We start from the raw sequence: 21624 nt of genomic DNA on the forward strand, positions 1-21624 counted from the left end.
TGACAATGGCCACAGCTGTCCAGGCCTGAGAAGCTGCCCAGCTCTGATAAGAGCCTTGTTGCACCTGAAATCCATACTTCACAGACCTGTACCCATCATACACTGCAGCTTCCTAAGGAGCACAGTCCAGATGAGACCCGTGAAGATGGCGCCTGGATTCCAGCCTCTCCCAGCCACCCCAATGCCATCCTCTCACTCAGGACCTCGACTGACAGCCACCTGGACCTCCGTGGCCAGCCTGCAGGCCTCTCCCTGTGCCCTGGTCAGCCATGCTGTGGAGCAGGATCCTGCTGTTTGCCTTAAGTCCCGTCACCGTGTGGACAGTCGAGTCCCGGCATGGCGACGTTTTCTTAGGTCCTGAGTGAGGCAGTGCCTGGCGACTGCTGCTCCCCAAATCTTTACCACATGGTGGACCCTGCCTGGTTTGAGGACAGTTTACCAGCAGTGAGCTTTCTTGCCCCATGTCCTGAAATATCTAGAGACTCACAGCCCTCTCCCAGACAAGAGGTGCAAACACATTTCTGGGGACAATCTGAGGCTTCAGGAAAATGCCCTTGACAGGTTCTGAAGCCACAGAGCAAATTCTAACAACGCCTGCCCCTCTGTGGCCATGTCCACACCCTGCAGGCCACCTGCTGCCCCTTAGGAAGGTTAGACCTCCTTAGGCCTGAGACACCCTCCACCTGGAGGGCGACTCTAGAGCTGGGGGGTGGGGGGGGACGGAGGCACTGACAGGCTTTGGGAAGAGACTTATGGGGTCCAGACAGGTAGCCTCTAGGCTGGGGGCGGTTGTGACGTCTCTTCCTAAGCAGGGAGGGTGCCACATGCCCTTACACTCCAGCGACACCCACAGATTATAGAGGCATGGGGTGAATGGCGAGGGGTGGGGAGGATGCCCTTAGTCCAAATGCCCGCTTAGGGCCCATCTGGCTGCTTGGGGAGCCTCCAAAGAAAGCAGGCACCCCCACCAGAGAAATCCTCTTCCCAGACAAAGCTAACAAGGATGTTTCTGGAAACCTCTCTGGGACGCAAACAGGGTCCCCAGCAGCAGGGAACAGCTGACTCTCCCTCTTGCCTGTCCCCCACCTGGGGTAACAGCCAGGATCCCCGCCAACCCTCCAGAACGAGAAAGTGCACGGGAGACACCCAGGGGTTGTAGTGTAGCTTGGTTTTATTTATGTCCACAAATATTTCAAAAAAATTACAAAATACTCAAATGGAGAGAACACAGAAGTCACGATTTCTGGGTGTCTACTCTGTTTACACTGTGTTATCTCATGGCAAACTACTCATATATACATTTAGCTTCAAGATATATAGAAACGTAGCAAATCCGAATGTGCACTCTGGCTCTGCTGCAGTGGAGTGAAGCTCAACCTCGACGACACTCAACAAGATACGGGGACACACAGAGGAGTCAAACCAAACCCCAAACAAAGGGAGGAAAGTCCAGAGGAAACCGCGTGGCTGGGCTTCAAAGACACAGGGCCTCCTAGAGAAACTGCAGTTGATCTGGTGAGGGTTTCGGGTCAAGGGTTTTTAAATGGAAGAATCTCAGTGCTTCACCTTGGGACATGGGGAGAAACGCAAACCTAACGAGGACAGCTTTCAAGTACAGACCTCAGAGTACTCCACTCTTTCTCTTCTTTGGAAAAACGGATGACAGAGGAGGAGACAAAGAAGGTTTAACTGAATGGTAGATGTTGTGCTCCTCCAAAAAGCAAGCAAGCAAGAAACCCAAAAGGAGAGCAGGTGACGGCATGGATGCAGGAGCCCGGGAGCCCAGCAGGAAGAGGCCCCAGTGGGAGCTTCCAACAAGCCTGCCTCAAGACCCTGTCCCACCCCACAAGGAAATAAATGCCTCCAAGCCAATGCGGCCTGAAGTCCGATGACAAAAAGTTAATGTGAGCTTGCCTCCCCTCTAAGGAACTAAAGTTAAGGCAGAGATGGAATGAGAGAAAAATGAAAGGAAGAAAAATAAACTATAAACATTTTCAACAGATAAAACAATTCTTTCCCAACTGAAACCAAACATGGTTTTTAAGAGAAACTGGAAATGCCCTTGTATGACTCCAGAACCTGAATTTGAGCTAATACCTGTTGGTTTCTAGATCAAAGTATCAGCCTCTCTTCCTGCTTCCTCTGCGGCCTAGGTCCTAGATGGACTTTGTGTCTGCTGACCTAGTGTGCTCTCTCTGTCCTACAATTCTTGGGATGGGATCAGCACAAACAATGGCAAAAGAGCCGTCAAATGTCTAAGCAGATGGGAAAAGGCCACGTCCTGGCAGGAAGCAGGGCTGACAGAGGGCAGACACCCCCAAAACACCCCACCCTTGGCCTGGGAGAAAGCGCATTACGACTGCGACCTGGAGAGGAGGGCAGGCTCTCTCCAGGACGGTTCTGCTCGGAGGGGCCTGGCCTCCTAAGTGGCTGTCCCCCAGGCGGAAGCCTGCATTCTGACCTCACATTTGTTGAAGGGACTCCAGTTCCCACTTGGATGAAGAGTGGGACTCCAATGGTTTGCCAGCGCGACATGGGTCACCACACAGACCTACTCCTGGGGAAAATGCAGGCCACCCCCAACACCTGTCTAACTCGAGGGTCTCCCTCGCTCAAATGCAGCCTTGGTCTGTGGCAAGAATGGGCCATCCTCACCACAAGATCTAGACAATGCACATGAAAGGGCAGCCTTCCAACAGATCCCTTCGGCAGGCATATGTCCTGGGTTGCTCGTGTGCCGAGTTATTTGCATGGAATCATTTTCTTGAATTTCTTAGATAAGGAAATTTTCAGAGTATTTAAAAAGGCATTCATCCAGAGCAATCAAGTATGTATACACAGAAGTCTAGAAGGAAATCTACAATGGACACAGGACCACACGCTTTCCATCCCGTGGAAACAGAACAGTGACACGGGAACAGAAAGCGAGCATCACTGCCTGCACTCCCTGTGCAAACTGGAAGAGGTCTGACGGACAGATACCTGCACAGCTGGCAGAGCACAGCCTGGGAGCAGACAGACGTGAAACACAAGGGGCAAAACTGCGCCCCCGCCAGCCATGCTTGCTGCTGTGACCAGGCCTCGGCCGAGCCTCTGCCCACGGGCAACGCCCCTTTGCTCCCTTTAATTAAAGGGATAATTATATATAACTTTTTATTAAAAAATCAACTCTGTATTCTGTCAATAGTTGGTAGGAATTCACAATTAGTGACATGGCTGGAAAAAATAGATCACAATTGTAGTTTATGGAAGAAAAAAAGGCTGTTCTAAAATTATTTATTTACAGACGTAAAAAGCCATGCTGCAGAACTTCCTCAAATTATGAAGATTTCCTACAATGTATTAAAATAAAAGATTTTTTTAAAAATTATAGCTCTTGGATTCCAAATTCATATGCCGCCTATCTGCAAAGCTTGCGGGTTCTGGACACTCGTCACGGAGTGTGTCTGCGAGCGCACAGTGAAGGGTGGGAACTGGATTCTAGCACCTACGGAGAAATCAAGAAGAAACTAAAGCAAACCCCAAGATTGCAGGGAAGCTTTCTGAATGTTCAGTCCAGTCCAGGACTCACTAAGTTTCTGGGGGACTGTCATGCAGGGAGATCCAAACCAGTCTCAGGAAATCCTCTCGACAAACGAACACTATTATGTGGGTACATTTTAGTTGTGGTTTTTAAATATATAAAGAAATCTTTAGAAGATATTCTTTTTGCTTTTGCAGCTCCTATTGTATGTAAAAAGTCCTGCTTTTCCCCCAAGACCTGGGGTTTCCACAGACAGCGTTAAGAAATAAATAACTTATAACTGCTTGTCACCTTCTTTCTTCAGTCGACTGAGAAGACAAAACAGGAAAGCGTATTCAGTCTCCGGCCTGGGCAGGTGGACAGCAGCCCCAAAGGCAACAACCAGGCAATCCAGCCCCAGCCTGCAGCCTCCAGCGCAGCTGACCTACCCTCCCAACACCTCCCTTCTTCGTTTCTCCCAGTGCCGTGGGTTTCACGGTGTCCCCTCTAGGGTGCAGCAGGCCAATGGGAAGATTCTGGCAGTGGGGACTATGGGAAAACACCATGGGTACCTGTGGGGTTGGTGGGAGCCTGGGCTCAGACACCCTTCCACTCCCGCTTAGCACCCCGCCTCACCTGTAGTAATCTTCCTGACTTGGTAGGTGGCCACCATGCATGTGGGGGTGTCCGTGCAGCCACTGCTGCTCCATGGCCAGTCTCTGCAGCTCTGCTGACTGGGCGTGCATGGCCTGCAGCTGGTGGGCTGCTGACATGGGGGGTGGGATGGCCCCAGGCAGGTCTCGGGGGTAGGGGGTGCCTGCCAGACACAAAACAACCTGTGCTACAGAAACAGCTGGAGGACTGGCCAGGACCTCAGTGGCACCAGCAGAGCGAGCAGCCAACGGCACAGGAGAAATGGCCAGCATGGACACAGGAGTCAGCCCCTCCCAGATTCTGCAGACAGTGGGAGGGCAGAGCCTCTGGGGAGGTAGGAGATGCCCTTGGGTGCCTCTGCCTGGATCCCACCTGGCTCCTCCTCTGCATGCTCTAGGCCTCAGCCCAAGTGCCTTGTGCCTTCAGAGGCCTGCCACGAGCCTCCTCTGCTCCTTTTACCGGTCCTGCAGTCCTAGCTCTTAGCAAGGCTGGTGCATTTATGATCCCCAACCCCAGGCAGTCCCCAGGGGGCAGGAAGCTTGTTCCCCCAGGGACCCCTGGCATATAGGGGGCACAAACCCACCTGCTCAATACATGAATAAATGAATGAATAAATGATTGAAGACAGCAGACGAGACCCCAGCCCAACTCTCACACAGTCCCCCGACCCTCCCAGAAGGGAAGTCTTACCGAAAACTGGATGGCGAAGCATCTCGTGCTCGTGGGGAGGTTGTCCAAGCAGAGGGTTGGGGAGAGTTCCAGGGGGGTAGGGGAAGCGAGCCAGGTGAGGGCCGGCAGTCAGAGGGTCGACCAGTGGGTGGACAGGGCCCGCTGAACCTAAAAAAAGGACAAAATACCAGATGGAGGTGGTGCATAGCTCTTCAATGCTTAACCCAGCAGGTGACTTCCTCCTCGCCCTGGCTGGCTCCTGGTCACCAGGCATGGATGGCACCACCTGGCTGCACGTGGCCCTGTCCTAAAGTGGCTGCCTCCACCTTCAGCGAGAGCTGCAGAGGCAGAAAGAAGTGACAGGCCCGCCGCTGAAGCAGTCACTTCCTCTCCCACTGCGAAGCACCCCTACCAGGCAACCCCAGGCTGGTTTTGTCAAGGACCCAGGACTGGCAGGGTCCCTCTCCCTGGCCACCTGGGCCTGCCCTCTGCCTGTCAGGTCACAGGAATACACCACCTTGCCCCAGTCGGTGCTGGGCTGGCACCCCTTGCCCAGGGCTGTCTCTCCGCCCTTCACTCGAAGAACCCAAAGGAGGCCAGTAGAGCAGGCGCTGAACGGGGACCTGGCCTGGCACTGCCCTCTCTTCTCTGCTGGCACCAAATCTTATGTCTCCCCATTCAGAACGCTGTCTTGATCTGGCCCCACTGTGCCCCTCCTGCCCTCATCTCCTATTGCCTGGCTCAAGCTGATACGGGCGCTGGCAGGAATTTCAGGGTCCCTGGCAGGTTGGAGTTCGCCCTCCACCTCCTCCATGTCTCTGCTGCCTCCTCAGTGAGCTTCTCCTGACGGCCTCCCCAGAACCGCCCCTGCCCCGCCCCCAGCTCTCCTGGTCTCCTCTTCTGGATTTATTTTCTTCCAGGACATGCACTTCCCACCTTTGACAGCCTGACAGACATCTTTCAACTGTCTTTCCAAACTGAAACGTAAACGTGGACAGGGGTTTTGTCAGCACCTGCAACTGTGCCTGGCACATCCTGGTTGTCCAGTAAACACTTGCTGAATGAACGAATGATGCATGAATGAACAAATGACAACCTGCCCTCATATACTGGTTCTACCGAGGCTTTTAAGGTCCACTCCAGGTACCCACAGAGCTTCAGGTCTGAGGGCAGCAATGGTGAGCGCACTCCCATGTCAGGACCTGGTGCAGAGGCAGGAGAGGTGGCTGCCTGCCTTCCCTCTGGGCCCTGCCCTATCAGCCATCCTCTTGCTCCACACTGGAGGGTGGAGGGTAAGGAAGCCCTGCATGGAGCCTGTACCACGGGACCTGGACCCCGAGTCCCATGGGGCAGGTGCACCTGCCTCCTCAGAAGCATAGCAGCCGCCCTCCTGTGCTGTCTCACCAGCTGCAGAGGGATTATGGATGCCAGCTGTGTCTGCCTCTGCCTCAGATCAGCTTCCCCACAGCTGGTCAGTGAGCAGCCTTAAGGAGATCCTTCTCCCAGGGTGGACAGGACCGGGCAGGCCTCGCCATGTGGGTCAACTGGGAGAACTCAGCTAAAGCCTGCAGGAGCCCTGTCTGCCTCGCTCCTCAAGGGAAGAGGAGGACTGTGCTTTGAATTCTTACTCGGTGACCCCTGAATAGCCCAGCGCCTCACCTCATGCTCCTTGACTCCAAAGGCTACATGACCCTCCTTTGCTGCCCTTCCCCTGCCCCGTGGGCCTAGGCCACTTCCCTCCATCCCAGGAACAGGGCCAAGAGCCCAGGCTTCGCCTGTGTGCTCCAGCTGTCTGAGGCCCTGCAGTTCTGGAGAGCTGCGGGGCTGAGGAGAGACTGAGACACAGCAAACCAGGATTGTAGGTGGGTGCTGAACTATCCTCAGATCTGCCAAGAATGCAGGGTCTGTTCAGAAAAGAACATGCTCTGCGCCTGGATGGTGACTATCGCTGATCTGGCTCTGCGCCGCTCCCCATGCCTCTGTCCCACCTGCCATGCTGGGGTTCGCACCTTGGTGGAGGGGGTCCTGCTGGTGGAGGTGGAGGTGGGAGTGGATGTGCGAGTGCTGGTGATGATGTGGAGTCACGTTGAACATCTGTAGTCGGGCCAGGGGGTCGCTGGTCAGCGACGCCATGCGCTCTGCATGGATGCGCTCAGCGGCCAGTCTGTCAGGGTAGCTCATCTCGGGCCGTAGCTGGGGGCCTGCCAGGGCCAGTCTCTCCCTCTCCAAGGGGTTCAGGCCCGGGTGGAAAGAAGCAAACGGGTGGGGCCCGGCGGTCGGGGGGATGGTGAGGGCGCTGTGCCGGGCAAAGTGCTCCATGGGGTTGGCGGCTGGGTGCAGGGGGTCCAGCTCTGGGGGCTTCACCTCGAAGCCCGGCTTCATCCTCTCCCTCAGCTCACGCTCCCGGATCTCCCGCTCCCGGATCTCCCGCTCCCGGAGCTCCCGTTCGCGGATGGTGGGGTCGACGTTATAGAGGCCGGGCATGTGGTAGGCCAGCAGGGGGTCAGTGGGGTTGAGGGGCATGTAGAAGGGGTGGTTGCGGTTAGTGGGCGACATGACATGCGGCCTGGCGTACTCGCTCAGAGTCCGAAGTGCAGGCGTGTCGGGCCCAATGTAGGGGGGCACAGCAGCAATGGTGGTTGGCGGTGGCTCGAAGGATGGCCGCATGTGACCTGGACCACTGAGCTGGGGGTCACTGAGGCGGCCTTCGTGTGCTGAGCTGGACGCCTTCTGCCAAGGGAAAAGAAAGCGTGAGGGGTCTGCTGAGTGCCGGCGGTCTCCGCTGCAGAGGCGGGCTTGGCCCTGCTCTGAGCCTTCTCTGACAGGCCAACCTGGTCCCTCCACGGAGCTCGGCCTCGACCTTGGGCTGACACCAGGATGCAGTCCAGGGTTCACCTGGGCTGGCAGCTTCCCTCAGGCTCAGATAGGTGTTTCCCTGTGAGACAAAGCTCATGTGTGGGGGGGTCTACGTGCGTGTCTGGGAGTGATAGCCGAGGTGCATGTGTGAGTGAGCCCAGCAGGCCAGGAGCCTTGCCGGGAGCCGTCATGCCACTTCCTGTGCTGGCTGCCCTTTCCTCCCTGTGACAGCACAGAGCCGGCCACCATCATAGCACCCAGCCCATGAGGGTCCCACAAGACAGGGCAGCTAGAGAGGCCCCTCACGGCCTGGTTACCGCCCAAGTACTCGGGTCTTCTCCCAGGGGGGCCCTTGTGCTCCTCCCTGGCTCCTTCAAATTCCGTAGAAGAGACAAACCCACAGGCTGCAGGGGAGGACAGGCCCTTTCCTCGAAGGCCCACAGGCAGGAAGATACCCAGTCACTGCTGTGAGTCAGCCCAGCCCTGCCAGGCGCAGTCACCCCAGCAGCTTGGGGATGTGTAGCACCCTTCAGAGGCATGGAGAGAGGGTATAAGTAGCACCCAACCCTCTAGCTGTCAGGAGGCCAAGCCAGGCAGCCAAGGGCACAGCAGGGTGGCCCAGCGTGGCACCCAGACCCAGGACGGACCAGCGCCCCTCACACCTCACCAATCCTGGACTTACGGCCGCCCGCTCTGCCTCTCGCTCCCGCTCCCGCTCCCGCTCTCGCTCCTTCTCCTTTTCTTTCTCCCGCTCTCGCTCCTCTCGGGCTTTCTGCTCAGCCTCGCGCTTGGCCTTCTCGATGGCCTCCTCCCTCTTCTTGGCCAGCTTGGACCCAGCCAGAGGCATGAAATACAGATCTGTCCGTGCACATGAGTTGTAGCCCCGGTCCAGGTGTTTGTAGAACCTGAGAAAAGCCAGAGATCTTGCTGGAAGCTCCTGCCAAGACCTACCCCGGGCCCTGCCTCCCACTAGAACTCACTCCCACCAGCCCACCTGTGCCTGCCCTGCACCCAGAGCCCTACAAAGCATACCTAGCAGACTGGCTGGCATGGCTGGGCGTGTCCACCACAGTGGGCTCAGGGGATGGGCTCCGTGGAGGGGGAGGGGGGCTCTCGGGCTCCTCAGCATCGTCTAGAGCCTCCTCCTTGATCTGGACGGTGGGGAGTGGACAGGATGACCCTCCCGCTATGCTGCCTCCTGAAGTCACCGCAACAGAGCATGGTGGCTGGGCCGAGGTACCGGGTCCCGCTGGTGGAGTGGAGGTGGAAGGGCAGGTTGGAGGGGTGATGGGAGGAGGGCCCCCAGGGACAAAGGGGTGCTGAGCAAATGGGGGCTGGGGGGCCACCTGGTGGAGGCCTGTAGGGGGGTGGGAGGCAGGAGGTGGGGGCAGGCTCTGGCTCTGGGTCAGCCCAGGGGGCTGGGCGGGGGAGGAGGGCAATGGCTGGCTCTGAGGCATGAGCTGCAAGGGTGGGGGGTGGGCCGAGGGAGGGTGGTGTGTGGACAGGGAGCTCAGGGGCTTCAGGGCTGGAGGGGGTGGCAGGTTGGCATTCATGGAGAAGGGTGAAGGCCCCGAGAGGTGGGGAGGGTGCTTGTGGGCCTGTGGCGCCGGCAGCTGGGGGATGGGAGTGGTAGGTGGGGGCTTGATGTGGGGCATGGCCAAGGGTGCTGGTGGCAGGGGCTGCTCCCGTGGTGGCTGCTGGGACTGCATTGTAGACTGAGAGGTTGGCAGCTGCAGGGAGGTGTGAGGGTGTGCTGCTGCTGGGGAGGTCCCCAGAGGGGGCTGGGCTTGAGAGGCCTGGGGAGGGAGGCCAAAGGGCTGCGGGGGGCCTGGGTGCTGTAGCAGGGTCCCAGCCTGTAGGGTGTGAGGGCCAGGTGGGCCCTGACCATGCAGAGGGGGCTGGGCATGAGGGGGTGCTGAGGGCTGGCCTGTAGACCCAGTCAGAGGCTGCAGAGGGGTATGTGGCGAGGGCAGCCGTTGGGGGTGCAGGGCAGGGGCCTGTTGGATGTGGGTGTGGGGAGCAGGTGCTGTGGGAGCCTGTGGCTGGTTAGCGGCCTGGGAGGCCGTGGGGGAACCCTGTGGGGGCACTGCAGTGGCAGAGGGCATGGGCCCTGGCATGGGTAGCTGGGGTGTCCCTGGAGGAGCTGTGGAGGGAGCTGGGGCAACCCCGGTGGGAGCCTGCAAGGCTGGGGGCTGGGCCTGTAGCATCTGCTGCTGGGCTGATGAGTCCGAGTCACTCTCATTATCCTGGGGGCTGGGGATGCTCGGGGATGTGCTGCGATTGTCCTGGTCGATGTCTTTGGGGTCACTGCTGCCCTCATCGTTGACGCTGCGACTGTCTGAACTCTCTCCCTCACCTTCGGACGGCGAGTTGGGTTGGCTGATCTCCTGGAGTCAGAGAAGGGAAGGATGGAAGTCTCAGGAGGGCAGAGCCCTCTTTGCTCTGCACTGCCAGTGCCTGACACGATAAAGGTTTGCACAGATGAAGCACAGACTTGGCTCTAGGACCACAGGTCCTGTCCCCACCCAGCCAGTGTCAAGGGCCACTCCAGCCCCGCCCTGGGAGATGGGACATGGCCACCTGACTGGGAGAACCCGGGCTGGGGGCTTCTGAAGACTCATTAGCTCTAGTCAGCAAGGCTCAGCAGCAAACCTCACCTGCGTTTTTGTCTTCTTGGAGCTGGTCCTGTCAGCCTCCTCCGTATCAGAGGCCACCTTCTCCCGCTGGCGTTTGGTGCTCTTAAGAGGTGAAGAGGCTTCCTCCTTCACCTTCTGCAGGGGGAAAGCCCACAAAGAGCAATCAAGCTAAGGGAGGCCATCTCCCATCAGCCTTAGCAGGGAAATGACGATGGATTGTAGACACTTTGCTCCCTCATTCTGAGTTCCATCTCCAGGAGCAAAAAGCTCCAGAAGAATCAATTGGGGCCAGGGAGAACACACATCTGGGGGTAGGAGTGAGTCAGTCCTCCACATCTGTGGGCTTTGCATCCTCAGATTCAAACACCCATGGATGAAAATGTAGTCAGGACTGTGATGGTTACGTTTATACTGAATGCGTACCCACTGTTTGCTTGTCATTATCTCCTACACAAGACCGAGGAACCACTGCTTACTGCAGTTACATAGTATTAGGCAGTAGAGGTAACCTAGGGATGACTCAGAACCTACAGAAGTATGTGACTGGTTATACGCAAACACTGTGTCAATGTAGATAAGAGACCTGAGCTCCCGTGGACTGGCATCCTGGGTGATGGTGGCTCTGGAACCAATCTCCAATGGATGCTGATGGAGGACTGTACTTGGCTCTGGAGGGAGCCCTTCCGACCACTCCCCACACTGTCTCTACCTTTGAGAACTCGGGAAGCTTAAGGCACAGGTGGCCCCCAGGGTTGGTGCTGGATCCCCCTTCTCTAGGTCCCCTGTCCCCACTCTGCAGCCTCTAGGCCAAGACAATGCTGGTGCCCAGAGAAGCTCCATGAATGAACTTTATATCCATGTCTGAGGGAGCTGAACACAAACACCAGAGACCCAGTTTTAATGGGACAGAGTAGCCCCCACCATTGTCCCATCACCTGACCTTGACTGACTTCTTCACTGTCTCTGCTTTACTGTCATTGCTGGAGGTGCTGGCAGCGCTGGGGGAGTTCCGGCCGCTGGAGCGGACATCTTCATTGATGGGTGAGGTGCGACCATCAGGGCTGGCTGGCTGCTTCTTCCGACCACTTCGTAGTGTCGACATCTATGCACCCAAACCAAAGACTGGTGACACTGGATTCCCACCTGAGCCCAACCCACAGGCAGGAGCCTGAAGAGCACAGCCCAGCAGCCTCTTACTAGGCCTTTGCAAACACAGGCACCCTGCCTGCCCCTGGCTGCATGTAGGTCAGTGTGGAGCTCGGGGGAAGAGGTGGGGAAATAGGTGGGCTCACGCCAGAGAGCGGTTCTCAAACCTAAAGCACTCATTCTGAGGGACTGTCCTGAACAACGTGTGCTGGAATGAATGAACCATGCTTTCAGAGTAGCAGAAAGTCACCTGGGACCATCTTTAAAGCACCCTACCCTTTCTGTTTATTCCTCATAACCGTCCTCTCTCCCATCCAAAGCAAATGAAATAAAAAACTTGTGGATTTCATCTGACAGGATAGGAAGTGACCCAGAGATGAAGCTGTGAAATAAAGTAGTTCAGCTCTCCAAGCCGCCGAGTGCTTCGCCGTTTCTGCAAAGCCATGAGGGCTCAGAAGAGATCAGGAAATAACAGTTCTGGCTGGTTGACCTGCTCCCTTCTGAATGAGTAGTGGCTGGGCTGCCAGCAGCAGCAGTGACAGGACACAAGGAGCAGAGGAAGGTGGATGGTCCCACCCACCTGTGAGAAGGGGTTACAGGGGAGGCTCCAGGGAAAGATTCTGTCAGTCCCCTTAACCCTAAACCTGGAAAAAGTCTCTCCCAAAGTCCCTGGCACATTTCCAACCTAGGAAACAAAGTCTCTTTATAGGAGGAGCTACACAGTGAGCAAAAAAATGTACCAGAAGTTTCCAAAACAAGATCAAACATTAAAAAAAAAACAACACCTAACCCCAAAGAGCCCGCAAGTTTAAAATAGCAGAGATTTGCTACAATGGAGGTGACCCTGGGCCGCAAGAAGCTCCGAGGGCCTTGGAGAGGCTGCATTGAGCCAGAAGCTAAGAGCTCACTATAAAACCCAGGGCAGGATACCACCCTAAGGCCCACCGTCAGAGAAGAGAACAGAGTGCTCTTCCCAGCCCCACAGGCAAGCTACCACTGGCAAAGCAGTTCCCCTCCAGGGCTTTGTTTCTACCTAAAACAAGACTTTTACTTTCTCCTCCTGATGGGCTCAAGCCCCCAAGCATCCCAGGAAAATGAAGTTGCCAGGAGCCCCATGGACCCAGAGGACTCACCGAGCCCCGACTCCGCCGTGTCCTCATGCTATGCTTCCCACTGAGCCCATCATCCTCTTCCTTGACAGGTTTGAACATAAATGGTGGTGGGTCCACGGGCTTCTCAATGGGCGGGAGCTCGCCGTATTTCTTAAAGTGGATGCGACAGTCGGTGCAGAGCAGGATGTTCTCCCGGCCTCCGTGGTGCCAATCTTTGGAGGCTGTGTGACAGAAGGTGGCAAGGGCCAACCTTGGAAACCATCCCTCTCCCTGGGGATGCCTGGACAGAGGGCTGGGGATGCCTTCTGTGGGCTCTACGCAAACCTGATGCCAACAGCACCATGCACGCCTGGGCCCCGACACCCCAGGGTTAGTGCTGCCCTGCTCCCCCAAGGCCAGGAGAGGGTTTTGGAACATCTGCTGCCCACTCCATCTTGGGGTGCTCAGGAAAAGCTGGCAGCAAGCTTCTGGGAACCACAGCATCAAACCCGACCTCATTCAGTCTGTCCTGCCTATTAGTCAGTATTCCATACCAACTGTTAAGCAGGGGAATGAAGTAAACTAAACATTTCTAACGTTCTCCAATCCCGAAGCACAACGCAAGTGTCAAATCAAGTACCGCCCCTGACGGGTTTCTAGCTGGATGCATGAAATGTTCAGAACATGAAAGTGCTTGTGCTCTGGGCCCCAAACCAGGGGTGTGACAGGTCACTTACTGGTGGTGAAGCAGTGGCGGCAGGCGTACCCCTTCAGCTCCTGCTCACTGTCCTCACTGTCGAAGTCATCCTCACTGGCTGAACTCAGGTCCACTGGGTGTGGCAGGCACACAGGGCGGGTGGGGAAGACACCATTATGCTCAGTCAAAGCAAGGAGCCCCCTGTGACCTCTGGCCTGCTGCAGGTTCTGGCCACCAGTCAGAGCAGCTGGCTGCACAGGCTGAGGTGGGACAGTGTCTGTAAAGGATCACTTCAAGTCCCTCAGGGCCAGTCACCAAAATAGAGGGCCTGCAGGTGAGGGGCTGTACTAAAGGGCCTGCCTGGCCACTGATGTCCATAACAGGTATGTCTGAACTAGGACAAGTGTGTCCGTGCCACCCTCCCTAATAGGTCTAGGCAATCCTGAGAAAGTCCATCTTCACTGAGCCTCCCCCACCAGTCCTACTAAGTGATTTCTGGCTGCCTGCATGAACAACACAGGCACCCCTCAGGTCCAGCATCCTGGGCCACGACAGAGCTATAAGGCACTTTTGCTACACCCCAGTTTTTTAGGGGTGAGAAGGTGTGGGCTCCAGTATCATTAGATTATACATCATATTGGAACCAAAAAGGGGATCTTGGTACAACAGGAGGAAAAAAAGAAAGTGTTAATCTGATCTTAATATAACCAAAAGTACAATGAGAATTCAAACAGGTAATCAAGTACATCATCCATCAATTGGAAAACCTTTCCAGGCCAAGGCCAAAAACATCCCAGGCCAAGACTTACATATTCTGTAAAAACCTAAGATGATGTTGAGTTTATCAGAAATATTTAAATGTGCAAATAATTTTTAAACTCCCTTCTGAATCCGTGCTCTGCTCCTGCTGCCACTGTCAGTCTGTATTAGGTCAGGCCTCACACATGGCACTGGAGCACGGGTGCACGCCCCCTCCATGCTTCCCAGGACCACCAGCTCCTACGGGCCCAGAGTGGGATAGGCTGCCTGTGAATAGTCTGTTCTCCACCCACGGTACTGCCAACACCCTTACTCACAGAATTCACTGGACGGGGGCCTGGAGGGTGTGTTGACAGGTGTGGATGCAGTTCGAGTCTTAATCCTCCTGAACACAGCTTGCCTGCGGTGCCTACGATGGGCCCGAGAACTGGCGGCTTCCGGGGTCTTCTTCCAATAGTAATAGAAGGTGATCAGCTCCCCCTGCAAAAGAGAAGGGCTGGTTGTGGGAGGCCTGGGCTTTTCCGTGCCCCACTGCACCCTCTCTGCTGGAGTAGAAAGCTGGGTGTGCAATAGTTGCACCAGAGATGAGAATAAAGACCAGTCGCTCCTGGAGTGGGGAGAGGAACTGGGTTCAAGAAACAAACAGCCACTGAGCTGCCTGTGGACTGCATGAATGGGGCCTGCCTCCTCAGCCCAGCAGAGCCTGACTTCCAGACACCTAGAACAAGCCTTTGTTGGGTGTCTGCTATGTCAGACCCCACCAGGTTGTGCATATGGAAGGTACATAACCCACAATAGACGAAAAGGAGAGATTCCTGCCCACGGAGAGCTTCCATTCTAGCTGTATGTGTATACATGTGAGTCTGTGCATGTGTGTGTGAACACGATGATGCTTTCTTCACAGTATGCCAGTGAAATCACACAGGTGTGAGCAGGAAACGCCCGGCCAGTTAAACTCCCCCAGAAACAACCAACTGACCAAAGCAAACTGCCGAGGTGGTGAGGAGCTGGGGCCAAGCAGAAAGTCGAGAGCTGAGACCTTGCGCTCAGGAAACTGCTCCACAGCCTCCACCCGGCTCCCTCTGAAGGCCCACATCTGACGGCACAACATCTAGAGGCAAGGACTGGGCTTGACAAAGAAAGACTACAAGAGGACAGACACACAGCAGTGCTGATGTCAAGATGAAATGTCGCACACCACAAGGTCAGGCTTCTTTTCATGGCCCAGCAAAAAGGGAAGCAAGGCATCTTTTTGGAAATACAGCAAATGTAAGCTTTTTAAAGAAAGGGCACTTTGGCAACCCCAACCCTCAGGGCGCTGCAGGCTGCTGTCTCACCCCACACACAAAAGATGATTTTTTAAAACAAACATCCCAAGATAAAGTCTCTTTACCTAGAATTAAAAAAAAAAAAAAATCACAGCAAATAAGAGCATAGATGACTCGGTTCCCCTCTAATTAAATCAACACTGTAGAAAGTCTATTAGCTTGACCACTAGATGCTGGGAGCTGTCTTGGAGGCGCCTGCATCCCCACTCTGCCTCATTAAACACTGTCTTGTGAATGTAGGCACCAAAAAGAGAGAGGGCAACGTGGGGGATGGAAAGACTAGTGTTGGAAGGACTAAAATAGACAATCCAAACAAAGACACGTAACTGCCACATGACAATTTCACCCAATCAGACCAGGTTTCATCCAAAACACCCCCAGAGGCAATGGCCTCAGAACAGTGACAAGAGAAGTGGGCAGATTTTAGGTGGGGGAGTGGCTTCTGCAAAGCAGGGGATGCCTGTGCATTTGAGTACTTTACTGCCTACAAATGCATTTTCTGCCTGGGCATTTTTCTAAGAAGTGGGACCACAGCTGTGTCCCTAAAGGAGGGCTAGAATGCCTTGAAGGAGGAATGGTTGGCTGGCTTATAAAGCCTGTCACATGGATCTCCTGGAGCACTGGATGTGTCTCAACCTCTCAAGCACTTAATGCTTCACAAATGACTCCTAATTGTCAATACCTTAGCAGATGAAGCACAACCCCAAGCCAGCGGGGCCAGGGAGCCACCTCAGGACAAGCACACTCATGTCCCTGCATGTAAGTGCATGTGCCCATCCCTCAGTTCCATGAGATGGCAACTGAATGATAAGGGGAAGTGCAGATATTGCCACTGGAATTTGGACTGGCTTCTCTATCCCACGCTGGTCTAGGAATGTGGGCTCCAACCGTCCCAGTGGGGACAGCATCCTGGGCCCTAAGGTCATGATCTGCGAACCTCCTAGCTCTTTTCACTTCCGCTTTCAGGACTTGGAAATGCATTTATCTACACTGATCCTTGGGTGTTGGCTAGAGGGAACAGATTCGTAAATCCTGCTAGGGGATGATGAGATCACTGCTGATATAAACGCTGGCTTGTGTCTGGTTTTCCTCTGAGAAAATACGGAAGAGAAGTCAAGGCAGGGAGCAGTCACACTCCAAATACTCTGTCCAAGTGTCACGCTTCATGAGCTCAAAAGAGTAAGTGGTGCTGTGATAAGTCCCAGCGTAGTTCCAGAGCTTGAAAGAAGAGTGAGAAAAACTCATAGTGGTTCCTTCTACTTCCTCCTTCAGTCCGAGTCATTTTAGGGGCTACTGAATGATAAAAGCTTGAGATGTAAGAAGAAATGCGAAGCTATAGGAGACAAAAGGAACAAAAATGAGAGCACAAAACTGAGTGGGAAGGTGGTGCCTGGGCCTCTGCCAGGCCTCCGCATCTTACTTGAAGGTTGTCAGAAAGCAGCAACCTGACATTTCTAAACAGCATCCGTCTATAATGCATTATTGCTAGACACAGTTACAATCAATTATTTCTATTTCTCAAATAAATATGTTCTGAAATGGTTTTAAAAGATAGTAACCTACAGACTCCAGGTTGAGGGAAGAAGCTAGGCGAGGTGCAGCAGCTTACACCTATAATCCCAGTACTTAAGGAGGCTGAGAGGGGAGGATCCAAGATGGCCGATCGCTAACATCTCGGGATTGCAGCTCTCAGTTAAAGCGCAGAGAACTAAAGGATGCCACACTTTCAGACAAAAAGGAAGGCTGAGGCAGGAGGATCCCTTGAGGCTAGGAGTTCAAGACCAGTCTGGGCAACATAGTAAGACTTAGTCCCCCCACCTTAAAAAAAAAAAAATTAGCCAGGCATGGTTGGTGTGCACTGGTAGACTCAGCTACCTGGAAGGCCAAGACGGGAGGACTGCTTGAGGCCAGGAGCTCAAGACAAGCCTGAGCAACAATCTCTACAAAAAAGTTAAAAAAAAATTAGCCCAGCATGGTGGTGCCTGTAATACCAGCCAGTGAGGAAGCTGAGGCTGCAATGAGCTACAACTGTGCCACTGTACTCCAGCCTGGGCAACAGAGCAAGAGATCATCTCTTTAAAAAATAAAATAAAACTTAAAAAGGAGAAGCCAGGGTTTAGAGAGGTAAGAAAGTGCTCCATGCCAGACAGAACAAAGGCTCAACTTTCAAACCTCTGCTCCTGGCACCACTGTTCTCTGCTAACAAGTGAGAAAATCAAGACCAAAAAGAAAAAAATCTAACACTGAAATCAATATAAACTTTTTTTTGACACTTAGGTAACATCCTATAAAGAAGTAGTAAGTAGTCTAGACCAGATTTCCTCATCTGAGTGCCAAGGATGAAAATGACCAGGCAAGGACTGTCCTCCACAGCAGTGAAGTCAGAACTTACAATTCAGGAAGGTGACAGAGTGGCCAGAACCATCATACACTGCTGGTGGAAATACAGAATGCTCAAACTATGATATCTACCAAACAACCCAGCAATACTTCTCCTATTTACCCAAAAGAAAAAAAACTCATACAAAGACTTTCACAGATACATTCATAGAAACTTTATTCTTTTTTTTTTTTTGAGATGGAGTTTCACTCTTGTTACTCAGGCTGAAGTGCAATAGGGTGATCTCGGCTCACCGCAACCTCCACCTCCTGGGTTCAGGCAATTCTGCCTCAGCCTCCTGAGTAGCTGGGATTACAGGCACATGCCACTGTGCCCGGCTAACTTTTTGTATTTTTAGTAGAGACAGGGTTTCACCATGTTGACCAGGATGGTCTCGATCTCTTGACCTCGTGATCCACCCGCCTCGGCCTCCCAAAGTGCTGGGATTACAGGCGTGAGCCACCGTGCCCAGCCCGAAACTTTATTCTTAACAGTCCAAACTGGACACAAGCTACATGCCCACAAGCAGGAGAATGGATAAACAAATAATGGTAACCCCATGCACCAGACTACGACTTGGCAATGAAAAGGCACAGACCACTGACACATGCAATGCCATGGGTGACTGTCAAAAACACCAAGCTGCATGAAAAAGCAGGCAGACAGGGGCATGCCGCATGACTCCTTTCTAGAAATCACAAAAAACAAATGAGTGGTTGCCCAGAGCCTGGAGGGTGGGGGATAAGAAACAAAAAGAACCCAGGCAAACATTCTGGAGTGATAAAAACGCTCTGCAAGTTGAATATGGTATCATTTACACAAACATATATGGTGGTCAAAACTCACGAAAACTGTGTACTTAAAGTGGGTGCATTTTTGTGGTATTCATACCATAGATGGCAGTTATACCAATTTTACATCAACAAAATTAATTAAACAACAACAACAAATCCAGGCCAGGTTTTATTAGCTGCCTCTCAACCACTGTAATGTCTACCAAGGGATTAAATGCTGGAATGGAGCGAGTCTAGGAGGATTGGAAACAGCATACTGGTGACTGCATGGGTGGCAAGGTCTTGAGCACAAACAAAAGAACAAACATGTCGGGGAAAGCTTTGGTTCTACAAATAGGGAGTGAAGCAGCTAGAGGCCTCACTGGGAATGAAGTCAATTGAACTTTAATCAAACATGCATAGTGTGTGCTGCAGAGATCCGAGGCACATACATTCAGGGAACAAAAGCTGTTGCAGAAATCAATAGCTTACTGAAACATTAACACAGGCAATCATTAATCAAAAGGCAGCTCCACAAAGGCAGCCTTGCAAATTAGCTCCTGCTTTTGCTTGCAAGCAAACACAGAGGTGTAAATGTTGTCGACATGAATGGCCTATAATGATCATTTTGTTCCCGATGCTCTCACCCCATCTCACAGTCAGCATATCTTACATCTTGGTGCTATAATTGCACACAGCATGAGGAACTCAACTGGTTTAGTGCCTGGGCAGAAATGGGAAAGGAAGGGGGCGAAATCTTCTCCAACCTACAGCATTACCGGCTGCAGCTCTTGCCAAGCGAAGTGCTCAAATCCATTGGGCTATATTTAGTAGATTCTCTTTCCTTTCCTTTTTCTTTTGGTGGTGGGGGGCTGAATGTTTCCCATAGGTCATATGCAAAAAGCCAGTGGCAATGACAGGAGCTTGGCGGCTCCTAGACTTAAGAGTCTGTTCCCAGCAGAGGTGTCTTTCCAGGCTATACACTAAGATGGAATTAGGAAAATAGCACCATTAGGTTCCTTTAACTTCCCATAAAAAGAAAAACAAGGGGAAGAAAAAAGAAAAACACATGAAGATCAGAGAGGGAAGAAGAAATAAGCTGCTTGGCACCAGCAATCAGGGTGAGGGGCCTGCTGGGCTCAGGCCGCTTTCTCCTCTTCAGCCACCACTTTACTTCTGTCCCATCCAGGGATAGGCTGCGAGTCTGTCAAGTTCACACACATACAACATAAGATGTGGTGCAGGTCTTGAAGAGCTCCCTCTGCTGCCTGGGCAATATGGGTTGGAGCAACAGGGGCCAGAGCTGCCCACCTCCTAGAGGCAGCCTGTACCCATGTCTATTAATACAAGTCCTGCTGTTAGGGCCAGGTGCAGTTCTGCTTTACCTTGGATAAGTGACAGGCAACCTAATCCAGGGGCAAAGTGGATGCCCCTTTGTATGTGCGTGTGTGTACACAGACATGAGTGGGGTCTCCTTCTAGGCTTTCACACAGGTCAATTTACCTGCATGCATTTGGTAAACTAAAACCCTGCCCACAAATACAACTGCTATTTAATTTCCTGCAGGCACTGGAACGCTAAGGGAAGAGACCCTGTAACCTGTCTGCCCACTTAAAAAAATTAACTCTTTCTTTAAAGTAAGATAAGCTGTTTGTCTTCTCTCTCTCTCGAGGGGCCATGAGGAAGTGAAAGAGTAGAACAGATTGTTGAAGAGGAAGGCACTGGAAGCATTTTGGGTATAAAAGGCTCACTTGTAGCAAGCATGCCTGTCTCCAGTATGGGGCCCAGCTTCTCTTACGCCCGAGCCCATCACAAATTCCTTAGACAGGACCCTCTGAGAGGCTGATGTGGAGGCAGAAGGTGAAATTAATGGTTTCTGCTGTCCCATATTAGAAGCAAAGGGTACACCCAAGATGGAGTCTCACTTTTTTTTTTTTTTGGTAAATATTATTACCACATCACCCAAGAAGTTTGGACACCCCCTGAGGAAGAGGGGGGAGTGCAATAGAAGATGAAGTCTGGGGATCCCCACACATGGCATCCAGGGTGTCTACAGCCTGCCACCTACCATCAGGTCGTGTGTGTGTATGTGTGTTTTAAATTAAGCCAAAGAAGGACTCGGTCCTTTGTAAATAACCGTATACACACCCCCTTTCAATTCAGTGCACAGTGAGCAGTGAGAATCCTAATCCTCCATTCTCACAACACAGTTTTATGACCAACAGCCAAGAAGGATGAGGACTGCCGGCCTTCCGGCTGTGTTAAGGAAGGCCCTGGAACACCAGTGTCCTGCCTCCTTGTCCACGCAGATGGATGGGAGACGCAGGCCGGCAGGCAACTACACCAGATCCCTGCAATGTCACACATGCCCAGGCGCTAGCCTTGTGCCACTGGTGAGTGTCAGTTGCAGCTCCTTTCTTTTTTACCACCAAAGTTTCCATGGGCACCCTTTCTGGGCCACACATTCCCCACTAAAAAGGAGGCGGCAGTAGGAGAGATGGGAGATGAGGAGGCAGGCCTGGAACTTTCTCATGGATAAAAGGATTGTAAACAGTTTCTTTCTGAAGCTATTTTATAGGTCCTTGAAACCCCCCTGCCATTGTCAGCTGAGCAGACTGTAGTTACATGATGGGACAGAAGCCACCAGGAGCAGGGCTGCTGAGTGCACACCTTTTACGCAACTGACTCCATCGCAGAGTTTTAAAAGTAAGCATTTAGAAGAAATCATTTTAATTCTTTAAGACTGTTTTTTATTATCTGTTCCTATGGCTAAACAAACATTTTAACACAAATACAGAAGGAGCAGCTAAATAATCTCTCTACAGTGTCTTAACTCTCCATGCTAATGTGCAATTAGGATCAGAATGTTGTTCCCCTGCTAAAACTTTTGCTTGAAAAAACGCTCCACAGTTGTCATTTGGCTCCTTCTCAGTGGTCCGTGTAAAGAGGATGAAGAACTCCACTCCTTACTTACTGGAGGAAGTGGAGAGATCTAAAACATTTTTTAAGGTATGTTTTTTCAGGGAGAAATCCCAGCAAGCAACAGATAATAAAAAACAAGGCCTCAAACTATGTAGGGTAGGGATGGAGAAACATGGTGTAGCTGGGTGTGGTGGCTCAGGCCTGTAATCCC

The 21624-nt window shown here is 52.9% G+C and overlaps 1 protein-coding gene across 18 annotated transcripts in view; it reads right to left on the reverse strand.

Annotated features, from left to right (window-relative positions):
* Positions 1-1153: 1153 nt before the first annotated feature.
* Positions 1154-21624, reverse strand: part of RERE (arginine-glutamic acid dipeptide repeats) — a 466088-nt gene continuing 445617 nt past the window's right edge. For 16 of the 18 annotated variants that reach the window (XM_078330305.1, XM_078330303.1, XM_078330302.1 and 13 more), the window contains 11 exons: positions 14328-14490; positions 13292-13384; positions 12597-12796; positions 11258-11419; positions 10339-10452; positions 8714-10068; positions 8364-8586; positions 6835-7555; positions 4847-4993; positions 4139-4319; positions 1154-3831 (listed from right to left, as the gene is read on the reverse strand). In XM_078330305.1, coding sequence (XP_078186431.1) covers positions 3798-3831; positions 4139-4319; positions 4847-4993; positions 6835-7555; positions 8364-8586; positions 8714-10068; positions 10339-10452; positions 11258-11419; positions 12597-12796; positions 13292-13384; positions 14328-14490 — 3393 coding nt within the window. In that variant the 3' untranslated portion in view covers positions 1154-3797. The remainder of the gene's footprint in view (positions 3832-4138; positions 4320-4846; positions 4994-6834; positions 7556-8363; positions 8587-8713; positions 10069-10338; positions 10453-11257; positions 11420-12596; positions 12797-13291; positions 13385-14327; positions 14491-21624) is intronic. The other 2 variants (XM_078330301.1, XM_078330307.1) reach the window with 1 other exon arrangement.

This window comes from Callithrix jacchus, chromosome 7, assembly GCF_049354715.1.
Source record: "Callithrix jacchus isolate 240 chromosome 7, calJac240_pri, whole genome shotgun sequence".
In the NCBI taxonomy this organism is placed as follows: Eukaryota; Metazoa; Chordata; class Mammalia; order Primates; family Cebidae; genus Callithrix; species Callithrix jacchus.